General features: G+C 45.0%; 1 protein-coding gene across 3 annotated transcripts in view; it reads left to right on the top strand.

Annotated features, from left to right (window-relative positions):
* Positions 1 to 8722: 8722 nt before the first annotated feature.
* TMEM65 (transmembrane protein 65) overlaps positions 8723 to 22832 on the top strand; it is a 159021-nt gene continuing 144911 nt past the window's right edge. Inside the window, exons 1-2 of one of the 3 annotated variants that reach the window (XM_063924403.1) lie at positions 8723 to 8945; positions 9648 to 10013. In XM_063924403.1, coding sequence (XP_063780473.1) covers positions 9743 to 10013 — 271 coding nt within the window. In that variant the 5' untranslated portion in view covers positions 8723 to 8945; positions 9648 to 9742. Of the gene's footprint in view, positions 10014 to 22832 lie in introns of all 3 variants that reach the window. The other 2 variants (XM_063924402.1, XM_063924404.1) reach the window with 2 other exon arrangements.

The raw sequence follows: 22832 nt of genomic DNA, 5'->3' as shown, positions 1-22832 counted from the left end.
ATGTATCTGGCCCAGGGGCTTTTTAAGAGACCTGTGTGTATGCCAATGAAGACTAATATGTTAGAAGTGAAGTGCGCTACAGCGCAGTCTCCAACAACATGGCTTCTCTAAGGATGCTTCATTCCCTAACCAAGATGGCCACCGATAGTGTGCATGCACGGCGCCATCTTGTCACTGTGTAGGAGCGACACAGTGGAGGATGGCTATCCTCTTAGCACCTGAGACCTGTGGCTTCACCCCGCTATTATCGCTGTTCCAGAGCCCTGCACCGCTACCTAAGACAAATGGTAGTCACTGGCTGGTGCGCTGTCTCCATCTGATAACCCAGCAGTGTAACACTGAGTATGGCTGTACCTTCACTTGTGCTAAATAACCCACATTGCCTGAATTACATTCGCTGGTGTGTACAGTACCCTGCTTAACACAAAACCAGCACACATTCTTTGGTATTTTTGTACACCTGTAATGTACTTTTTGTTATCATTTATATTTCTTCAATAAAAATATACAATGAAAAAGAAAAGGAATGCTTGTTATACTTTGGGGTATGGCAGTGGCATCACTAGGGGGTGCGGACCGCCCCCGGGTGTCACCCTCCGAGGGGTGATACCCAAATGCAGACTCCTCTTCAGTGATAGGGAGCAGTGTGACATAAGGAGCTGGAGGTGCAGCCAGATAAGTCTCTGTGGGCAGCCCAGCATCTTCGGGAATGCAGGACACACCTCCGGAGTGATGGAAGCGGGGTTGGGCCACCAGGTCATGACCCTTTCTGAAAGGCCACACACCCTTTTCGAAAGGGCCTTTCACTGATCCCAATGACGCACCTGGATTATTTATCATCATTTTTCTTACAGTGATAACGAAGGGGAGTGATTCAGACCTTATCGCTGTGCTGCTAATTTTGTTGTCCTGTGTTCAGATAGTCGCCGCCCAAGGGGGAATATATATTCGCCGTGCAAGTGTGCGATCCCATGTGTACACCGTGCGAAAATGTTCCTCAGTCAGCGGACAGCTGCAAATCCGTTCGCACCACACTCACCATCAAATTATTTTACCACTTTGTGCAGTCTCTGCGCAGCCCAGGACTTACTCTTACAGTGCGATGAGAACAGGCTGATCGGGGCCGGCTCTGACGTCACACACCCTCCCTGAAAACGCTTGGGAACGCCTGCGTTTCCCCTGACACTCCCAGAAAACGGTCAGTTACCGCGCACAAACGGCCTTCTCCTGTCAATCAGCATGCAAACGCCCGTGCGATTGAAATTTTCGCACTGGCCTGTCGCTGTTCGGCGATGCCCATTTGGCGACGTGTGTACGCATTGCGGTGCATATGCATGGGCTATCGATACTCGACCACTGTGCGAAAACACACAGCAGCGATCGGGTCTGAATTGGGCCCTTAGTGCGCCATTTCTTTCCCCAATGCAAATTGCTACATTTTCCTTCCACTAGCCCTTGTGTTATATTTAATAAAGTGCTGCTTGCGTTTTTGGAAAACTATTATTTTGTTTTTTATTAATATACATTTCTCTCGTGGTAACAAAAACACTTTTGGTTCTGGACGCATCTGCGTTCCTCCTTCTATGCTTCATTGCGTTCTTGCAGCTGAAGAAATAGATAGCAAAGTGCTAGAGGAGAGACGTAGAATGACTATGCATGAGGAAGAATGAACACAGTTTATTTTTTATACAGGGAAGCAATAGGGTAGCAGTGGCACACGCAGGATTTCTAGAGGGGGGTTTCCAAATGCAATCCATAATCTCCCACTCTACGGAACATTGAAATAAGTGCGGGAGTCTGGGAGAGCGGTAGAAGAACCTAGTAATGACCTTGGACATTAATGTAAACATTGGTCTTTTTATACATCGCACTATAGATAAACATATTTATTAACTAATATAAATGACAAGTGGCCAGGAAAAGGTTTAACATGTCATAATAAATAAAAAAATGCAGAAACATAACAGAAACAGGAGGAGACAGAACTGCACTTTCTAAGCACACATTCTCCAACCTCATGGTAAGGCCCCTGTCTCTTCATCCTAGCAGCTACTCTCTGGTCCAGTGCACTGATTGAGGGCTCAAATCCACACACACAGCAAACTTGGTAGAAGAAGCTGCTAACACCGGGCATGTGCAGCAGCTCCGCTCTGTCCCTTACACTGCATGTTGTGGCGGCAGCTCTTGTAATCATATTTTAATCGTATTATATACTATTGTGGTCATAATCTGAGCTGCTGGCCAAGAGGGTGGGGTTTACGGGCAACCAGAAACCCCCCTGCATTTGCCTATGGGTAGTGCAGGACGTGTCTATGATCCATCATTGATTAGCTAAAAACAGGACAGTCTGTATAGAATTTGTATATATGAACCTGCAATCCCTATGAGGCAGAGGTAGGCCAGTTCGCACTGCGCATGCCCAGTATATATTTGGGTGCCAGTGCAAAACTAAAAATGCCTCAGCATGCAATGAGCCTTATGACTGGACTGGTGTAACGGGATGGGGAGGGATGTTCTCCCGTAAGTAAAGATCGTAAGGATGTCTTCAAGCGGGTGGTATTCATGTGACCGGCGGTCGGGAGACCGAAGGTCACATGACCACCACCAAAATCCCGACCCCTCACTATCCCGATGGTTGGCATGCTGACCAACAGGGACTATTTCCACTCGTGGGTGTCCACAACACCCATAGAGTGGGAATAGAACCTGTGGCAACCGCAGGTCGCCACCGAGTCTGCAGCGTAGCGAGCCCACAAGGGGCTTGCTGCACTCACCCCTCCCCGCCGGGATCCCTGCGTCGGTATGCTGACAGGCGGTCTCCTGACTGCCGGTCAGCCATACTACACCCCTTCAAGCAAATGCATCTTATTCGGGTGCCAATACAATCACAATGCTGATGATGGTGACTTGTAGTAAGCCAGGTGCATACAGTATGATACCCACCCAGAGCCAGACGAATCTCAGGATGTACTAACGAGTCACTACAATCACACATCCATGGTGATACAGACAATAGACAAAAAAAGATGCAGTTCACTAAACTGGTAAAAGGGTGGAACACAGCGCAGGTTTTGGAGAGGAAAACCAGTCACAATTGCTGAGGTGATGAAAAACAGTCAAACACTATATTTAGTGCTTAATAACTATTTCCACCTAATGGCTCAGCGTCTGTTATAAGGTGTAACACATCTACTTATCAAGTCTATTACCTGGGAGGAGGCTGCTGCACAGAAACCTCACAGGGAAAGCGCATAGTCAGGATTCTATTAGTACGTCTCTAGATAAGACTCACAGGGTAGGACCCGACTTGTCATCTGTAGAATTACATAAGAATCCTGCCGGGGATGCAGTGCTGCAAACTGAACCACTATAATGTTATGTATGCCACATACTGTATGAACTGGGGCACTATAATGTGGCACAATATGAAGTGGAGGCACTATAGTGTGGCAGAATATTAGCTGGTGGCACTGTAATATGGCACAATATGAATTAGGGACTCTGAATGTCATAATATAACTTGGGTGTCGGTGTACTATGTTGCATAATGTATACTGGCTTCCCTACAATGTTATATAACATGGACTAGGGCTCTACTATGGTTCATAAAATAAACTAGGACATTACTATGGGGTGTAACCTTAGCCAAGGCACTACTATGGTTCAGAAAATGAACTAAGGCACTATTACTGGGCAGTAAGGATGGTGTAATGGTTTGCATTACTGCCTCACATCACTGAGGTCATGGGTTCGATTCCCACCATGGCCCTAACTGTGTGGAGTTTGTATATTCTCCCCATGCTTGCGTGGGTTTCCTCTGGGTGCCCTGGTTTCCTCCCACAATCCAAAAATATACTGGTAGGTTAATTGGCTCCCAACAAAAATTATCCCTAGTGTGAATGTATGTGTACATGTGATAGGGAATATAGACTGTAAGCTCCACTGGGGGCAGGGACTGATGTGCATGGGCAAATATTCTCTGTACAGGGCTGCGGAATATGTGTGTGCTATATAAATAACTGGAAATAAATAAGAAGAAGAAGAAGAAGAAGAAACTTACTGGGCAGAAAATTAACAACTGCTGTGGAGAAGTGTCCATCTAGAAGCATTGTGACAGGGGCCCCTTCAAAATGTTGCTATGGGGCCCATAAAGTTCTGGCTATGCCCCTGCATTCAGGATCCCTGCTGTCGGGATCCCAGGCAGCCAAAATACCGATGCCAGAATCCTGACAGTCGTCAGCATCCTGTTGCTGGGATACAGAGAGCCAGGATCCCCGAAGATATGTAAACACGGGAGAGTTAAGATGTGGCTGCTGGGGGTTGTTAGGTTTAGGTGCCACCTGGAAGGGTTAGAGTTAGGCTGGGGAGGGGTGGGGGTTAAGGTCATGGCAAAAGAGTAAACTGAACAACATGAAACCGGGGATTATTGTACCCTAAGGGGTAGATTCTTTCAGCCACAGTGTTTACTGCACAGATAAAGCTCCAGGTTTAACTCCCGGAGCTATTCAGATAGGCTATTTCTTAGCGCAGGAAACTCGAGGCTAACTCAAGTCTGGAATGTATGGGCTCCCTCTGCCATTAAACCCCAAAGGGAATCTGCACCTTAATTGAATAGCTCAGGGCTAATTGAATCTGCCCCTGAAAGTTGTAAAACTGACAAAACACAACGCAGATATGTTGTTACTAGGGTTACCACCTCAACACTATTGATTCTGGAAAGATACTAATTACACAGGCTCTGTGGCTGATTAAAACCAGGTGAAATGAAGTCTTGAAGTCAGCCAGCCACAGAACCTGTGTAATTAATATGTGTCCAGAATTAAGGGGATGAGGTGGTTGTAACCCTAGTTGTTACACTTCCTAGCTTGCACCACTCTGCAGCATATACTGTATTTATTGAACAGGTGATTAAAAATTTATATAGTTTTTGAGTTGGCTGCTTAATGCCCACCAGGGTTAATAATAATACAACGCCGGAAAAGGGTTCTACTGTACAGCATTGCAATTTACTTGTAAGCACAGTCCCATATTTTCCAGTACAATCAGCACAATGCAATTTTTTGTGTGTATGAAATGGAAATATTTGATTACTATAAGCATCAATCATGCAAATAAGAGTAATGGGACAAACTAAACAATCCTAAATCAAACTTTTACTTTTTAATACTTTGTTGCAAATCCTTTGCAGTCAATTACAGCCTGAAGTCTGGAATGCATACACATCACTAGACGCTGGGTTTCATCCCTGGTGATGCTCTGCCAGGCCTCTACTGCAAATGTCTTCAGTTCCTGCTTGTTCTTGGGGCATTTTCCCTTCAGTTTTGTCTTCATCAAGTGAAATGCATGCTCAATCGGATTCAGGTCAGGTGATTGACTTGGCCATTGCATAACATTCCACTTATTTGCCTTAAAAAACTCTTTGGTTGCTTTCGCAGTATGCTTCGGGTCAGAGCCGGCCCTAACCAATATGATGCCCTAGGCAAGATTTTGGCTGGTGCCCCTTAGCATCACCGCTGGTTCTGCCTCTGACCTTGCACCTCTTTCCCAGCACATCACCCCTCACCCATAGCAGTCCTTGTACCCCTATATTTTAAATAGGAACAGTTCGCACATTTGACGCACAGCCCCAAAAGGGGCATCTTCTTGCTGGGAAGGGGCATGGCCACACAATAGTAACCCCAATTCCAATTACGCCACACAGTACTGCAACTTTATTCACATTTTATCTTGCGATAGTGTCTATAATTCATATTACATCCCACAGTTGTATCACTCTACCTTATAAACGTTACTCCTCACAGTACAGCCCCTTATTCACATTACATCACACTGAATTGCTCCTTATTCACATTACACCACTCTTTATTGCTCTTTATTCACATTAGACGACACAGTAGTGCCCTTTCTATATGCAACACCACATAGTAGAGCACCTTATGCACATAATGCCACACATTAGTAATGCATTTATACACAATTCCACACAGTAATGCCCCTTACACATATGAGACACATTAATGTCCTTATAAACATAATGCACCTTACACATTATGACAACCTTTATTAATGCCCTTTTACACATAATGTCCCTTGCACATATGCCGCACATTATTAATGCCCTTATACCCCTAATGACACACATAGTGCCCCCTACACATTTGCTGCACATTATTAATGCCCCTATACATATAATGACACACATACAGTAGTACCCTGTTACACATATGCCGCACATTATTAATGCCCTTATACACATGACACACATAGTGGCCCTTTACACATATGTTGCCCATTATTAATGCATTTTTACATGACACACATAATGCTCCTTATACATATACCGAACACTACTGCATAACCAACCCACTCACATGCACACACCACTTCCACTAACACTGTGACCTCTGCCTCTGCTTGGATACAGATGTGTCCTCAAAATCTTTCATCAATGTTAACGTCGGGCACCTTTTTTTTAATGAAAATGCATCTTATTTGCATTGCTATGTGGCTAGGATGCACAAGCAGCTTCTGCTGATTAAACTGATATGCAGCATGCCTATATACTGTGTGAGACTGTGGCTGTATCTGCATATGAAATGCTACATACAGAATATAGGCATGCCGCATATCATTTTAATCAGCAGAAGATGATGATGCCCCTAGGCATATCAAATGCCCTAGGCAATTGCCTAGTTTGCCTATGCCTATGGCCGGCTCTGCTTCGGGTCATTGTCCATCTGCACTGTGAAGCGCCGTCCAATGAGTTCTGAAGCATTTGACTGAATATGAGCAGATAATATTGCCCGAAACACTTCAGAATTCATCCTGCTGCCTTTGTCAGCAGTCACATTATCAATAAATACAAGGGAACCAGTTCCATTGGCAGCCATATATACCCACGCCATGACACTACCACCACCATGCTTCACTGATGAGGTGGTATGTTTTGGATCATGAGCAGTTCTTTTCCTTCTCCATACTCTTCTCTTCCCATCATTCTGGTACAAGTTGATCTTTGTCTCATTATTATTATTATTAAATTTTATTTATAAGGCGCCACATGTGTTTCGCAGCGCCATACAAAGGACAGTGCAGGGAGACAAAACATAGCATTACAGTAAATAAATAACAGAAATAGAGTACAGGTAACAGAGCACCACACGTTCTCAAGACATAATACAGCTAAGATGTAAGTATTGATGGAGTGATAATCGTACTACTAGAGGCTGGTGGCCATAGATGGAGATGAGCCTTTACTAGCAGGATGAAGATGGTCATTGAGTAGGGGAGAGCTGCGAGTGAAATGTGTCGAGACGAGGGCTTAGATAACAAGAGGAAGGAGGGCCCTGCTCTGAAGAGCTAACAATCTAGTGGGGAGGGGTGACAGACAGATGACAAGAGGTGCAGGCAAGTGGGATGTAGCCTGATGGCAGTATGCAAACAAAGCTGAGATGTTCACGGCATGAGGCAGGGGGGGGTGGAGGCGCGGCTTCAGCACTGGGTTATGCATCGGGAGGGTATGCTTTGATGAATAGGTGGGTTTTTAGTGCCCGTTTGAAGCTTTGCAAGGTCGTGGAGAGTCTAATGGAGCGGGGGAGTGCGTTCCATTGAAGGGGTGCAGCACGGGCAAAATCTGTCATCTGTCCATAGGATGTTGTTCCAGTACTGTAAAGGCTTTTTTAGATGTTGTTTGGCAAACTCTAATCTGGTCTTCCTGTTTTTGTGGCTCACCAATGGTTTACATCTTGTGGTGAACCCTCTATATTCACTCTTGTGAAGTCTTCTCTTGATTGTTGACTTTGACACCTATACACCTACCTCCTGGAGAGTGTTCTTGATCTGGGCAACTGTTGTGAACGGGTTTTTCTTCACCAGGGAAATAATTCTTCTGTCATCCACCACAGTTGTTTTCCGTGGTCTTCCGGGTCTTTTGGTGTTGCTAAGCTCTCTGGTGCGTTCTTTCTTTTAAGAATGTTCCAAACTGTTGATTTGGCCACATCTAATGTTTTTGCTATCTTTCTGATGGGTTTGTTTTGATTTTTCAGCCTAATGATGGCTTGCTTCACTGATAGTGGCTCTTTGGATCTCATATTGAGAGTCGACAGCAACAGATTCCAAATGCAAATGTCACACCTGGAGTCTACGCCAGACCTTTTACCTGCTTAATTGATGATGAAATAACGAGGGAATAGCCCACTCCTGTCCATGAAATAGCTTTTGAGTCGATTGTCCCATTACTTTTGGTCCCTTAAAAAGTGGGGGGCACATATAGAAACAGTTGTAATTCCTACACCGTTCACCTGATTTGGATGTAAATACCCTCAAATTAAAGCGGAAAGTCTGCAGTTAAAGCACATCTTGCTTGTTTCATTTAGAATCCATTGTGGTGGTGTACAGAGGCCAAATTATGAGAATTGTGTTGATGTCCCAATATATATGGACCTGGCTGTATGTATATATGTATATGTATATATGTGTGTGTATATATATATATATATATATATATATATATATATAAACACACACACACTGTAAACATTTATATATATATTTTTTTCTTTTTCTGGAAATTATTTACACACATTGCTAACTGTGATGCATGTTATGTGTGAGGACCCTGGAAATGACACTTTCCTTTCTGACCCCCAAATGCCCCTGTCAGACTTATAATAAGCAGAGCAGCACCATAGCATACCACTGCGCATGCGCCTCGCTGTTACCGCCCGGGAGCGCGCAGTGATGCTTCGTCAGCGCATGCGCAGTTCCTTTCGCCAGTCAGCCGCCCTGGGACTCCCGGGGACAGCAGCAGCAGCAGTAACCTCTCAGCCGCTCCCAGCTCTCGGTCCCGGGGATATCAGCTGTGAGCAGCCCCACGTCTGTCAGAACAGGCCACAGAGGGAGCCCGGGACCAGGGGTATTGCTAGAGGATTTCGATCCTCTGCAGGGTGAGTTGCTCCCTCGCCCTATACCCACACCAGGCTAAATGCAGAATAACAGCCGCTGATCTGGACTATATATATCTATATGCAGCCCCTGCTGCTTGCACAGCGCCTATAGGCTGATCTCCATATCACACATGCACACAGCTCCTATACACACCACCTATATGCTGATCTCCATATACAGATGCACCTGACACATGCTGTCCCATTCACCTCCCCCCTTGCTTGTATATAGTGTATTTGTATATAATGTGTGTATGCATTAACGTGTAATACAACTGCTACAGCACATCCACTGCACCCCAGCCCTAATCTGCCTGTACCAAGTTACTTCCAGACCCTTCTCATTGTTATATATATCCTATATGCAGAATAGTCTTCTATCTGATTCCTAGCCCTGATTGTAATCCATCACCTAATACCCCTGTATATTGCACAGTCCGGTATCACATTATAGTCTTGCAGAATAGTATTTACCATCGATAGGTGACGTCTATGTAGACACCTTGTGTTAGTACTGTAGTTTGCCGTTGATAGTTATATATGCATTGATAACAGACGTTAAGCTGCTTACATTAGTCTCAGTATGTATGTCCAGCAGCTGGACAAATTCTAAATCCCCGAACAATTTTTATTTCCAAAGCTGCCATTCTTCCACACCTGTGCAATAATTACCCTAACCTATGCACATTTACATATATGTAGAAGTGTGGTTAGACCGGTGTCACTGACCTATACATCAGCATTGAGTCACATCATCGCTCACTAGCAGGAGCTAGGAAGTCTTCCTTCGGAGAACCATGTCCCTGCTCCCGCTGCTGAGCCGGACTGCTCTGCGTCCCACCGTCTCCCTAAAGCCTTGGAGCTGGCGAGGGATGACCGTCAGGAGATGCCCGGGGACTTCTGCCTTGCAATGCTGCCGGCTGATGGGCACACACCCGAAAAAGGAGCCGATGGAGCCACTCAACTCGGCACAAGGTGCCAGAGACTTCATATACAGCCTTCATGCCACCGAGCGAAGCTGCTTGTTGAAAGAGCTGCACAGATTCGAATCTATAGCGATCGCACAAGGTAAGGCTGGCGCACAAAGGGTGTACGGGGGTCTTCATTGTATTTGCTGCGCTTACTACATTTGACGGTACATTCAGGTTAGAATGTTGAGTCTTGGTATTATTTTCTGCCATTGAGGCTAATCGGAACCCTAATAAATGATACTGTGTAGCAGTTCCCCCTTGTCACATTGTCATTCAAAATATTTCTTGTCACCCTGGCGGCTGCTGGATTTTCCTTTTCCCTTTAACTCTTCACCTGCTGTCCTGTTTCCACCTTCCCTTCCTGATCTCCCACAATTATCCTGGTCATGTTGGGTCACCACCCATGGCAACCTTAACATTGGCTTTTACTTCCACGCTAATCTGTTATGAAACTGGGGCTGTAGTATAATTTGTGTCCTGCTGTAAACCTGTGTTCACGTGGCTGTTTTCTGGCTCTGTTCCGTTCTGTCCTGGTTTCACGGCACATCCTAAAACTCCTACAGGTAGCATTTTACAAAGAAACCTTATGTTGTTAAAATAAAATATTTTTTGTAGGATATTTTATGTGTCGGTAACTTGGAAAATGTCAAACGAGGGTGGCTGATAGGGAGTTGTGGGTAGATGTTATTAAACTTGGAGAGAGATAAAGTACCAACCAATTAGTGCAGAGGTTCTCAAACTCGGTCCTCGGGGGCACACACAGTGCATGTTTTGCAGATCTCCTCACAGAATCGCAAGTGAAATAATTAGCTCCACCTGTGGACCTTTTTAAAATGTGTCAGTGAGTAATTAATACACCTGTGCACCTGCTGGGTTACCTGCAAAACATGCACTGTGTGTGCCCCCGAGGACCGAGTTTGAGAACCTCTGAATTAGTGTCTAACTACCAGGTTATAGGCTGTGTTTGAAAAATGATAGGAGCTGATTGGTTGGTACTTTCTCCCTCCACGTTATTGCTCTTCAAACTTTGGTACACCGCCCCCAAATTGTCTCCAAGCCGACAAATACAGGGATCTGGCGGACATTGTTATGACAATAATTTGTCAGGGCTTATTTAGTAACTGGTGCAGCGATTAGGGTTCATCTGCCTGGTGCAGGTTAAGCAACGTAACCAAGTGTCTGCTGTTTATTTTAATTTTATTTTTTGTTCTAGTAAAAATGCTGCACCCAAATGCAATGTTGCTAAATAATCCCTGCTGAGTCGCCGTTATTAAAGTAAACAAAGTTTAGTTCCCTTTGTTGGCATACCTTTACCTGTATTAACCTACAAATCTGCTGTGATGGCATAAGGATAACACATTTAACCTTTTCACTGCCAGAGGCCTGCATGCTTTTTTTCTAAGCTTCGGGTACCTGGGCCAATTTTTCCCACTTTCGTATGCATTCATTCTAGGTCACAATTCCCAGCGCCCCACCTCCACCCACATTCCTTGGGCTTTCTGAAAGCAGATGTCCTATCAATTGGAAACTATTATGTGTGATTTTGCACTCCGCCGATGAGTGGCTGATTGTCCATTGTCGCTTCTGCAGTCATAGCAGATTATGGGTGTGGACAGAAGATGAGCACCCTGACTGACCCTGTTTATGCCATGTTTGATGGTGGTCTTCTCCGTAACAAGACTACCCCACAGTGTGATATGGGGCTAATTGCCTGATACCAACTGCAACACCACCGCAATGATTTTGGGCATCCTACGTTCATCCTGGCTCCCCTGTGCCACCAGGGGGCAGGATTTGCTTCCTCTATGTCACAGGTACTCAAACTCGGTCCTCCGGACCCCACACAGTGCATGTTTTGCAGGTCTCCTCACAGAATCACAAGTGAAATAATTAGCTCCACCTATGGACCTTTTAAAATGTGTCAGTGAGTAATTAATACACCTGTGCACTTGCTGGGTTACCTGTAAAACATGCACTGTGTGGGGTCCTGAGGACCGAGTTTGAGAACCACTGCTCTATGTGAGTGACATGAAGTCAGCATCTATAGGTTCAGGGGGTGATACGCCAACCAGATAGTGATCCCGCCAGGGGATTGAGGGGCCAGGAGTGGAGAAGTTTTATTATCAGGGACAGAATCCCCACATGTGGCCAGCAGTGCGCTGCTGCAGTTAGCTGGAAGCTCATATACGCGCAGGTAATGGTAGCTGCCGTCACTCCACAAGCAAGTCGGTCGTAATAAGTACCTCCATTCATAACGTATCTCTTGGGTACGTCTGCTTGGGACTAGCACTGTGTGTTTTATGTCTGCGACATGGAAAGGGTTACTGTAGACAATCTGGAAAGGGAATGTAGAATATCTGTAGAATGTAACTGGTTACTCTGGCAGATGCAGTTCACTTTGTCTTCCGTGTAACCGTTCTCGGGTGGATCAAGAGAGAAAACATAATGATAAACTGTAGGCTGCATGCACTTGTATGGTAAAAACGCTCTTGCTCCTGAGTAGTGGACCACATCCATTACATTGTGACAGGCATTTCTGTAAATCGCCCATGTAGTTTTGCAAAGTGTTAGTGAGCGCTGCTGGCAATATTGAAATTGGCACGACACAAAACCAGAAAGTGGGGTCAGTGTGCTAACATTACTTTTCGGAGAGTTGGCGTTTTTCTAGGTGCTATCGATTCGTTTCTTACCCCGGATTTTAGCCTCCGCTCTCCCTGAGTCCTATTTAAAAACCACGTGTTTGAGAATTTTTTTTTCTTTCAATTGGCTACAATGGGTGACATTTATTTCATTATAATTATTATTCAGTAGATGGCAACCACCCTGGCTCCCCACTGCAGCTTACATTATTTTAAAACAAAATGCATTGTGTAGATTTATTCCCTGTCGGCAAACTTGCTGACACAGCGTTACAGGGGTTGGCATCTTCTCACTGGAGAAATAATGGATTTTTCGCTAAGGAGGATCAGTGACTCGCATGAAGCATTTCAGCAGTTACTGTATAGTATCCATACGTTACAATAGAGGGACGCCTCTTCAGCAAATCTTGTGATTTCTCCTGGGTCTAGTGGAGATGAATAACACTTGTTAAGCATATTTCCTAAGATCCTATAGTAGACACTTTAGCAACCAGCAGCTCGTTGGCTGATGGGTCAGGTGTGGCATGCTGGAACTAATAGTTCCACAGCAGTTGTCGAGCCACTGGTTGCCTAAGCTTGCTGTAGTTATTTCTCTGTAGCTTGCGTGCGGGGCCCATTTAACTCTTTCTCTGTCTGTTATTACCCAGTTTATAACTGTTTTGTTCCCACATGTGCAACAGTATATGGTGGCGCTATATTAGTGCTGATAACATGCACCCTGCTCTCTGTTCTTCAGCAGAGGTTTTATTTCCACATTTAATTTTTTTTCAGTGCGTAAGTGGAAAAATATGAAGTGGCTTTGATTCAATTTTGGGAGTTGCCATCATGTGATCTGGAATGAATACAGAAGTCAGCAGTGATTCATAGAGGGTTGCAAGGGAGCCGTTCTGTGTTCTCGGTGTATTGGAAATGTGTCGGGGTGCAGCAGACAGTTCCAGCCTTAACTTTCCTGTTGCTGGGCCTGTCTTTTGTGGAAGTATGTTAACCGCTGCCTGCAAGTGCACAAGTAAAATGCATTAGATACAGTAGATTCCCCCAGCTGCCGCTTTGTGGATATACTCTGTTCTAGCAACTACGACTTTCATGTGAACATAAAACGTAGTTTCGCATCTTCTTTTCTGAAAAACCTTACTGCTTTGTTCTCTAAACCTGGCATGAAGAAAAAGAGGTGCATATGGTGCTCGGAGGCATTATAGCATGCATGCTGACGGACGGAATTGTTGGAAATTGCTCTGAAGAAAGGCAGTTGAGGAAGTTACATTGATTGCAAATCCATCATCCCCCTGCACTGATGCGTTTGTGCTCCTTGGAGCCGAGATTTCAGCTTATTGACGATGGTTTTTACTGTGGCGTGTTATCCTTGTCTTTTGTCAGATACTGCTACGTTACATTCATGCTTGCACAGTGCATATGTAACATATGCAAAGACATAAAAAGGTTAACGCTTTACATTGGTGTTCCCTGGATCTGGCAAGGTCCGGAGGCGTCCACAGCTTTGGTCACTGACATTGCAGATAGCATTTACGGCCCACATGTGGGGGATGTTCTGCGAAACAGATTGGCCAATTTTTGTAAAAAAAAAACGGTTCACAGTCTGTAATTCTGAGAACTGGTTGCCATGGGTAACGCCACTCTTATTTTGTGCACCAAGTCTTTATATTTGACCCTGTGTGTGTTTTAGACTATTTGTACAACTGTGAAAGTACCGACTTATCTTCTGACAGCGATCAGCTCTGAGATTCCATTTTCTAATATGAAGTGTTATTATTTTGTATAGAACTATATAAGGTGCTGGTATGGAATTTGTTATCTACACATTTGAAACATTTCCTGTGGCAGTTCTCTCCTGATTACAATGTTTATGCGTTCTCTTCACAGTAACAGTAGGAGAAGACACTTGCTGATTGATATGAGCAATACTGATTTTTGGACATTTCCTTATGAGGTCTGTCTGGTTAAGAGACCAGGGGGTTCTATTCATGAAGCAGTGAAAAGAGTGGAGAAGTGAGCTAGTGGAGTAGTTGCCCTTGGCAATCAATCAGCGGCTACGTATCATTTTATAGAAAAGCACTTTATAAATGTTCAGTGCTGATTGGTCACCATGGGCAACTTCTCCACTGGCTCTCTTCTCCACTCTCTTTTCACTGCTTCATGAATAGACCCCTAGATAACGGTATGTATCGGTTTATGCTGGCCCTGCATAAATAAAACCCCATCATTATAAAGAAAGTAGTTTTGGAAGATTTTCTGTTTGCTTCCTTCACAACGAATGTTTGGGAACGCACCTACTCCTTTTCCTGCAATTAAAAGCTCTTTTGTTGAGAGTGCGGATTGTACATTGCATTTATTTTCCTCTTCCTATTTCTTCCTGCAGTCGGTGACAATACCCTTTCGGTTAATGTATAGACATGTTAGTATTCCTTACATGTCTACATTGTACCAAAAGGTTCCCAGTGGACTCAATTAATCAGCCTAAATTGATGCTCGTTACCACCTGCTTATACTGTACACCTGACAGTACTGGGCGTATTGTGCAACTGCGATCCATGGTTTCCACTTGGTGTCTCATTAAGCCCACGGCTCCCTGTAAGTTACAAGTGATAGGATACTACATTGCCCCGAGACACGTCTCCTAAGACTGCTATAATTACGTTTATCCTCATCATGACTGGTTACACTGACTGTTACTTAGACTGTCTTTCATTAAGCACTTGAATGTACATTTAAACCTCGCAATGTTGACATATGGTCCTTAGAAGTTTATATCAACGATTATTGATTTGGTATTCCACTGTATATCTGATAAAAAGTGTCTCCACACATTACATTACCAGCTGCTGCACCTTTGCCCACTTGTTTACTACAGTATTTTGATTAAATGTGACAAAGGTAAAAAAAATACTGCAGTCATTTGAGCTACTGTGACATCACTGGCCACTCCCCCTGTACAAGGTCGTTAGGCTGTCACTCACACTCTGCCTGCTCTGTTACAGGCGCTTTTTCTTTCTAACATGGCAGCCTGCTGCAGATGAGTGATATCGTGCTGAGAGGATTATATTCAGCTCTGTAATTTACAATCTTCAAGATATATACAGTATATTAACCGAGATTCCTAACGTGATGCTTTTTAGTCCTTAAAAGATAACTGGGTTATATAATTTGCTTTTATTGTAGGAGTGAGTTGTAAGGCGTGAGTATACGCAAGTTCTGTATAGATGCTACGCTCAGAGGGGATTGGTGCATCTGTGTATTTTTATTATACTTCCATTCCACCATTTATTATTCTGCCTGGAAATATCAGATGTGATTTCTCTTTGTAATGCTTAACGTACTGCTGACTGCGACTATAATTACACAGCCTCGTATCCTGTGCTATTATCAAACCTCTAAGAGCGGTGGTTTCCATAGTGATAAATGTATCGCAGAGGTTTTCAGATGCTTATGTGGAGCTCACTGTTTGTTGCTGGTAAGGGGACCTCTGTCATGTGCTACAGGGGTCAGACCAGAGGGAATGAGGTTATGTTGTGTTGGGTGTCAGCTATTTCTGTAATGTTATGTTTGTGGCGTATTGTTACAGTGCTGCTGTTGTTTTATTGCAGTCATGTGCGTCTTTCATGAATTATATTGTTTTAACATTAAAGATAGTTTGTGGCCCTTTACAAGGATATAGGTCTGCACCCTGTGCCCATGAAGTGTATAAGGTTACCCATCACTGAGGTTAATGAATATGGGGTACTACACTAGGTCAGCCCTAGATCTATTAATTTAGGCTCAGACAGGGGTAAATCCGGATAAAAACTTTACAATGGAGGGGTAAAAAGGCTCTGTTATATTCCCTCTATAACCTTTTGGGGTCAGTCTTGGATGAAAAATGCATGGAGTAGTATATGGGGGAGCTTTATCAAGACTTGAAGAGAGATTAAGCACCAACCAATCGGCTCCTAGCTGTCATTATTCAAACACCGCCCTTAACATGGCAGTTAGGAGCAGATGTATTTATTTATTAACAGTTTCTTATATAGCGCAGCGTATTCCGTTGCACTTTACAGTTAGAACAACAGTAATAGAACAGTACTGGGTAAAAACCAGACAGACATAGAGCTAGGATGATTGGTTGGGACTTTATCTCTCTCCACATTAGCCCTCTCCAGTCGGATCCCTCGCAGCACCCCCCACCCCCCACTCAGCGCTTGTGTGGAAGGACTCCCGGGTCATTAACCAGGAAGTCATTCTATTGCAAAGGACTGCTCTTACCGGGAAAGCTGCCCTTTGCAATTTTCTACAAGCCTACGGTGTTTATAATCTCCATTATGCATTCTATGACTGGTAGGATGCATCACACAAAATGCAATACTTGATGCATCCCACCCAAGAACAGATGCTTTTTGGTATAAAATAGCAGAAAAGGTACTATACTGTGTGGGTCAGTGGCCCTTGCTGCTATCCTAGTGGCCATATGTGGGGTCCTCCCACTATGTCTTGGGGGAGGGGTTGCCTCATAAATGAATGGCGCTTTAAAAATATGAGCATTCTCGCCCAAAGTCCCGCACCTCCGGCAACTTGGACCCACATTGACCCCTAGGTGCCAACCAATCAGTGTCTAGCTGGCCGTTTACAGGCTGTATTTGAAAAATGAGTTAGGAGCTGATTGGCTGGTGCGTTATCACCTTCTACATTATCATTTCTCCAGGCTTAATACATTTGCCTCATTATCTCTATACACTTTATATTTCTCCAAAATGTGATAAATCTCCCCCAAAATATGCTTGCTCCTAGATTTTTACCCTGGCTCCTGGAGAACTGTTGTCGAGTTCCGGACAGTGCCATCCCTTTAAGGGTGACGATGACTCTGTTTCTCTCCTATTGCCAGTTAATTATCTTATTATCTTCACTGGATGGCAATTATAAATCATTGTTTCAGAGTAACTACAGGCAGCTCACTCTGAGTCGATACTTGGTATATTTAATTATATAGAGCAGTTGCCTGCGGTGCAATCACAGTAATGCAGTAATGTAAATAGCGAATGCACCATCATAGCACTTACATTATCATAATGCACAGGCTTTCTTTGCATTATATCATACCCTCCAACATTTTACACATGAAAACCGGTACAAATTACAAAAGGGGGCGTGGCCACCCTTTCCTATACTTTCAATGTTAATTTGGAGAGTCAAAAATCGGTACAAAGCCCTTTTTGACTAGTTGGGAGTTCTGCATCTCAAAGTCTGTATATTTACTGAGCTGATTAGTATACATGAAAAATAAGAGTTTTATTTTCTTTTTTTTATTAAATACGTTCACTCATCAGGTGGCATGTTAGGGGGGAGGTGCTTCTCTGTCAGAGCAGGCAGAGTGACTGGCAGCTGGGCAGAAATACTATAATGGCAGGGTTTACCAACTCCAGCCCTCTGGGAACCCTGACAGTGCAACACATATGGTGTATTGGTTAGCATTACTGCCTCATAGCACTGAGGTCAGTAGTTCAATTCCCACCATGACTCAAACTGTGTGGAGTTTATATATTCTCCCCATGTTGTGCGGGTTTACTCTGGGTACTCCGGTTTCCTCCCATAATCCAAAAATATACTGTCAGGTTAATTGGCTTCCAACAAAATTAACCCTAGCGTGAATGTGTGTATGTGTACATGTGGTAGGGAATATAGATTGTAAGATCCACTGGGGCAGGGACTGATGTGAATGGCTAAATATTCTCTGTATAGCGCTGCGGAATATGTGTGTGCTATATAAATAACTAGTAATAATAATAAATGTTTTCAGGTCTCACAGAATCACTAGTAAAATATGTACCGCCTGTGGTTTGTTAAATGTCAGTCAGTAATGGATACACCGGAGTATGGAAAACATGCCCTGTTAACCCTCCATCAGGCGCACCTCTGTGTTCAAGCGGAGTGCACCTGACAGGCACCTGTTAGAAAATCGTCATCAGCACCTAATTAACTCAATTCTAACGCTGTTAAAGTGATCAGTGACCTTCATTAGGACGTACAAAGAGAGAAATCGTAGGTTTTACAGGCCATTTCAGCAGAAAATCTGAAGCAAAAAAAGAGAAAACACGAGTATAAGTTTGGGTGCAGTGTGCCTGAGAGGCCGCCCTGGACAAAACTACATATTGCAGCAAAATATCCACACCCTTTGTCATTTTCATTCATAAAATGAGCACAATAAACACTTAATAGATGAAAATAAAAGGAAAAAACAAACCTTAAAAGTGGGAGGAGTTTGGCGCAGTGTGCCTGAGAGGCCAGGAGGGTCACTACTGCACTCCACGCAGGTGGCGGGAAAACTAACCAGGGGGGTTTTGAACAGCACCTAGAGATAGGAAGGTACTAGAAGGGACAGGCCCCTGCCCCCCCCCCCCCCCCCCGGGCGGAGAGGGGAGCGGGAACAGCTTTGCGGCACCTGTCAGGCCAGCTGCACCTGACTGAGGGTTAAGGGTTCCCTAAGGGGTGGAGTTGGGAAACATTGCTCTCTCTGGATTAATTGATTTGTACTCGGGGGCAGGGTCGGTGATGTCACAGCAACTCATTCTCTTCCTCTATCCAATCCCATGAGGACACGGTTCTAGATACAGTATGCAGAGAGCGTAATACTGTACAGTTAAACAAATCTGTCGCGGATGTCAGAGTAACAGTCAACATTATAATGTTGAGGTTTTATTGGTCCTAGTTGTAGGTCGCTCTGAAAAGATGAATTCTTTTTAGGAACTGGTGTTATTATTCTGCTGCTGGCTTATTCTTACTCCTCAGTTGGTGACTTGTTTGTGTATCGATCGCTCCTTGTTGGCCAAGACCAAAGTAGACGAGACTTGTCCCGTGGGGAGGGGGAGGGACAGGTTAATTGCCTGGAACAGAAGGTACAGATACAGTTCTTCTCTGGCAGGTGAAAACAAGAAGAGCCTGAGTGGGTTAGTCATCTGTGACTGCAGCCATGCGTTTCGCTCCGTCTGTTCTCCATTCAGAATGGAAAATGAGACCGGAAGGTTTTATAATGAACCCCTATGCCCTTGCGTCCTAAGTGAGGCTTGAGGCACCGTCTTTTCTGTGTTGTACAGGACAGTCTGTGATAGGCAGGATGCCGTGCCTGGGTTCTTCTCGCCGCGCAAACCTTCACTTTTTACTCGGTATTCCTTAATGACTGGAGGCTGGGTCCTTATCAGACATAGGGGTCGATTCAATTCGGCAACTTATGAATAGCGCCGGGAATTAGCTCCCGACGCTATTCAATTCAGCTGCTAGTTACCCGCAATTGTCGGGAATTCTTCTCTCATCCCCGGGGGGTGAGAGAAGAAAACCGACAAAAGTGCGGCCGGCGCGAGGCTGATTCTGTCGGGAATCAGCATCGCCGCGGGTAGTTAAGTCGGAGAATGCCCGTTCTCCCGACAAAACTACCTGTTAAGTCGGCGAGAACGGGCATTCGCCGACTTAACTTTAGCTGAATTGAATAGCGTCGGGAGCTTATTCCCGGAGCTATTCATAAGTTGCCGAATTGAATCGACCCCATAGGGCGTTATGCAGAAAATATATAAATACTGTCATTTTTCTATACAACACGCAGGACTTGTTAGGAATAATTCTGGAAGGATCACACGTTGCAGATCAGCTGATGTTCCGTCACGAGCCTTGGCAAACATTTTTCTCTATCGTCCTAGTGGATGCTGGGGTTCCTGAAAGGACCATGGGGAATAGCGGCTCCGCAGGAGACAGGGCACAAAAAGTAAAGCTTTAGGATCAGGTGGTGTGCACTGGCTCCTCCCCCTATGACCCTCCTCCAAGCCTCAGTTAGATTTTTGTGCCCGGCCGAGAAGGGTGCAATCTAGGTGGCTCTCCTAAAGAGCTGCTTAGAAAAGTTTAGCTTAGGTTTTTTATTTTACAGTGAGTCCTGCTGGCAACAGGATCACTGCAACGAGGGACTGAGGGGAGAAGAAGTGAACTCACCTGCGTGCAGGATGGATTGGCTTCTTTGGCTACTGGACATTAGCTCCAGAGGGACGATCACAGGTACAGCCTGGATGGTCACCGGAGCCTCGCCGCCGGCCCCCTTGCAGATGCTGAAACGAGAAGAGGTCCAGAATCGGCGGCAGAAGACTCCTCAGTCTTCTTAAGGTAGCGCACAGCACTGCAGCTGTGCGCCATTTCCTCTCAGCACACTTCACACGGCAGTCACTGAGGGTGCAGGGCGCTGGGAGGGGGGCGCCCTGGGAGGCAAATGAAAACCTTTTTTGGCTAAAAATACCTCACATATAGCCTCCGGGGGCTATATGGAGATATTTAACCCCTGCCAGAATCCATTAAAGAGCGGGAGACGAGCCAGCCGAAAAAGGGGCGGGGCCTATCTCCTCAGCACACAGCGCCATTTTCCCTCACAGAAAGGCTGGAGGGAAGGCTCCCAGGCTCTCCCCTGCACTGCATTACAGAAACAGGGTTAAAACAGAGAGGGGGGGCACTAATTTGGCGTTAGAAATATATAAAAGATGCTATAAGGGAAAACACTTATATAAGGTTGTCCCTATATAATTATAGCGTTTTTGGTGTGTGCTGGCAAACTCTCCCTCTGTCTCTCCAAAGGGCTAGTGGGTCCTGTCCTCTATCAGAGCATTCCCTGTGTGTGTGCTGTGTGTCGGTACGTGTGTGTCGACATGTATGAGGACGATGTTGGTGAGGAGGCGGAGCAATTGCCTGTAATGGTGATGTCACTCTCTAGGGAGTCGACACCGGAATGGATGGCTTATTTAGGGAATTACGTGATAATGTCAACACGCTGCAAGGTCGGTTGACGACATGAGACGGCCGACAAACAATTAGTACCGGTCCTGACCTCTCAGAAACACCGTCAGGGGTTTTAAAACGCCCGTTTACTTTAGTCGGTCGACACAGACACAGACACGGACACTGAATCCAGTGTCGACGGTGAATAAACAAACGTATTCCTTATTAGGGCCACACGTTAAGGGCAATGAAGGAGGTGTTACATATTTCTGATACTACAAGTACCACAAAAGAGGGTATTATGTGGGATGTGAAAAAACTACCGTAGTTTTTCCTGAATCAGATAAATTAAATGAAGTGTGTGATGATGCGTGGGTTCCCCCCGATAGAAAATTATGGGCGGTATACCCTTTCCCGCCAGAAGTTAGGGCGCGTTGGGAAACACCCCTTAAGCGTGTGAGCGCCTTATCCACCCTATCAAAACAAGTGGCGGTACCGTCTATAGATAGGGCCGTCCTCAAGGAGCCAGCTGACAGGAGGCTGGAAAATATCATAAAAAGTATATACACACATACTGGTGTTATACTGCGACCAGCGATCGCCTCAGCCTGGATGTGCAGAGCTGGGGTGGCTTGGTCGGATTCCCTGACTAAAAATATTGATACCCTTGACAGGGACAGTATTTTATTGACTATAGAGCATTTAAAGGATGCATTTTCTATATATGCGAGATGCACAGAGGGATATTTGCACTCTGGCATCAAGAGTAAGTGCGATGTCCATATCTGCCAGAAGATGTTTATGGACACGACAGTGGTCAGGTGATGCAGATTCCAAACGGCACAAAGGTGTATTGCCGTATAAAGGAAGAGGAGTTATTTGGGGTCGGTCCATCGGACCTGGTGGCCACGGCAACTGCTGGAAAATCCACCGTTTTTACCCTAAGTCACATCTCTGCAGAAAAAGACACCGTCTTTTCAGCCTCAGTCCTTTCGTCCCTATAAGAGTCATATCTGCCCAGGGATAGAGGAAAGGGAAGAAGACTGCAGCAGGCAGCCCATTCCCAGGAACAGAAGCGTTCCACCGCTTCTGACAAGCTCTCAGCATGACGCTGGGACCGTACAGGACCCCTGGATCCTACATGTAGTATCCCAGGGGTACAGATTGGAATGTCGAGACGTTTCCCCTTCGCAGGCTCCTGAAGTCTGGTTTACCAAGGTCTCCCTCCGACAAGGAGGCAGTATGGGAAACAATTCACAAGCTGTATTCCCAGCAGGTGATAATCAAATTACCCCTCCTACAACAAGAAAAGGGGTATTATTCCACATTATATTGTGGTACTGAAGCCAGAAGGCTAGGTGAGACCTATTCTAAATCTAAAAAAATTTGAACACTTACAAAGGTTCAAATCAAGATGGAGTCACTCAGAGCAGTGATAACGAACCAGGAAGAAGGGGACTATATAGTGTCCCGAGACATCAGGGATGCTTACCTCCATGTCCAAAATTTGCCCTTCTCACTAAGGGTACCTCAGGTTCGTGGTACAG

The sequence above is a fragment of the Pseudophryne corroboree genome, chromosome 5, assembly GCF_028390025.1.
Source record: "Pseudophryne corroboree isolate aPseCor3 chromosome 5, aPseCor3.hap2, whole genome shotgun sequence".
Classification (NCBI taxonomy): Eukaryota; Metazoa; Chordata; class Amphibia; order Anura; family Myobatrachidae; genus Pseudophryne; species Pseudophryne corroboree.
Note: the sequence above shows the minus strand (reverse complement) of the source record. Positions and strands in the feature narration are given on the sequence as shown.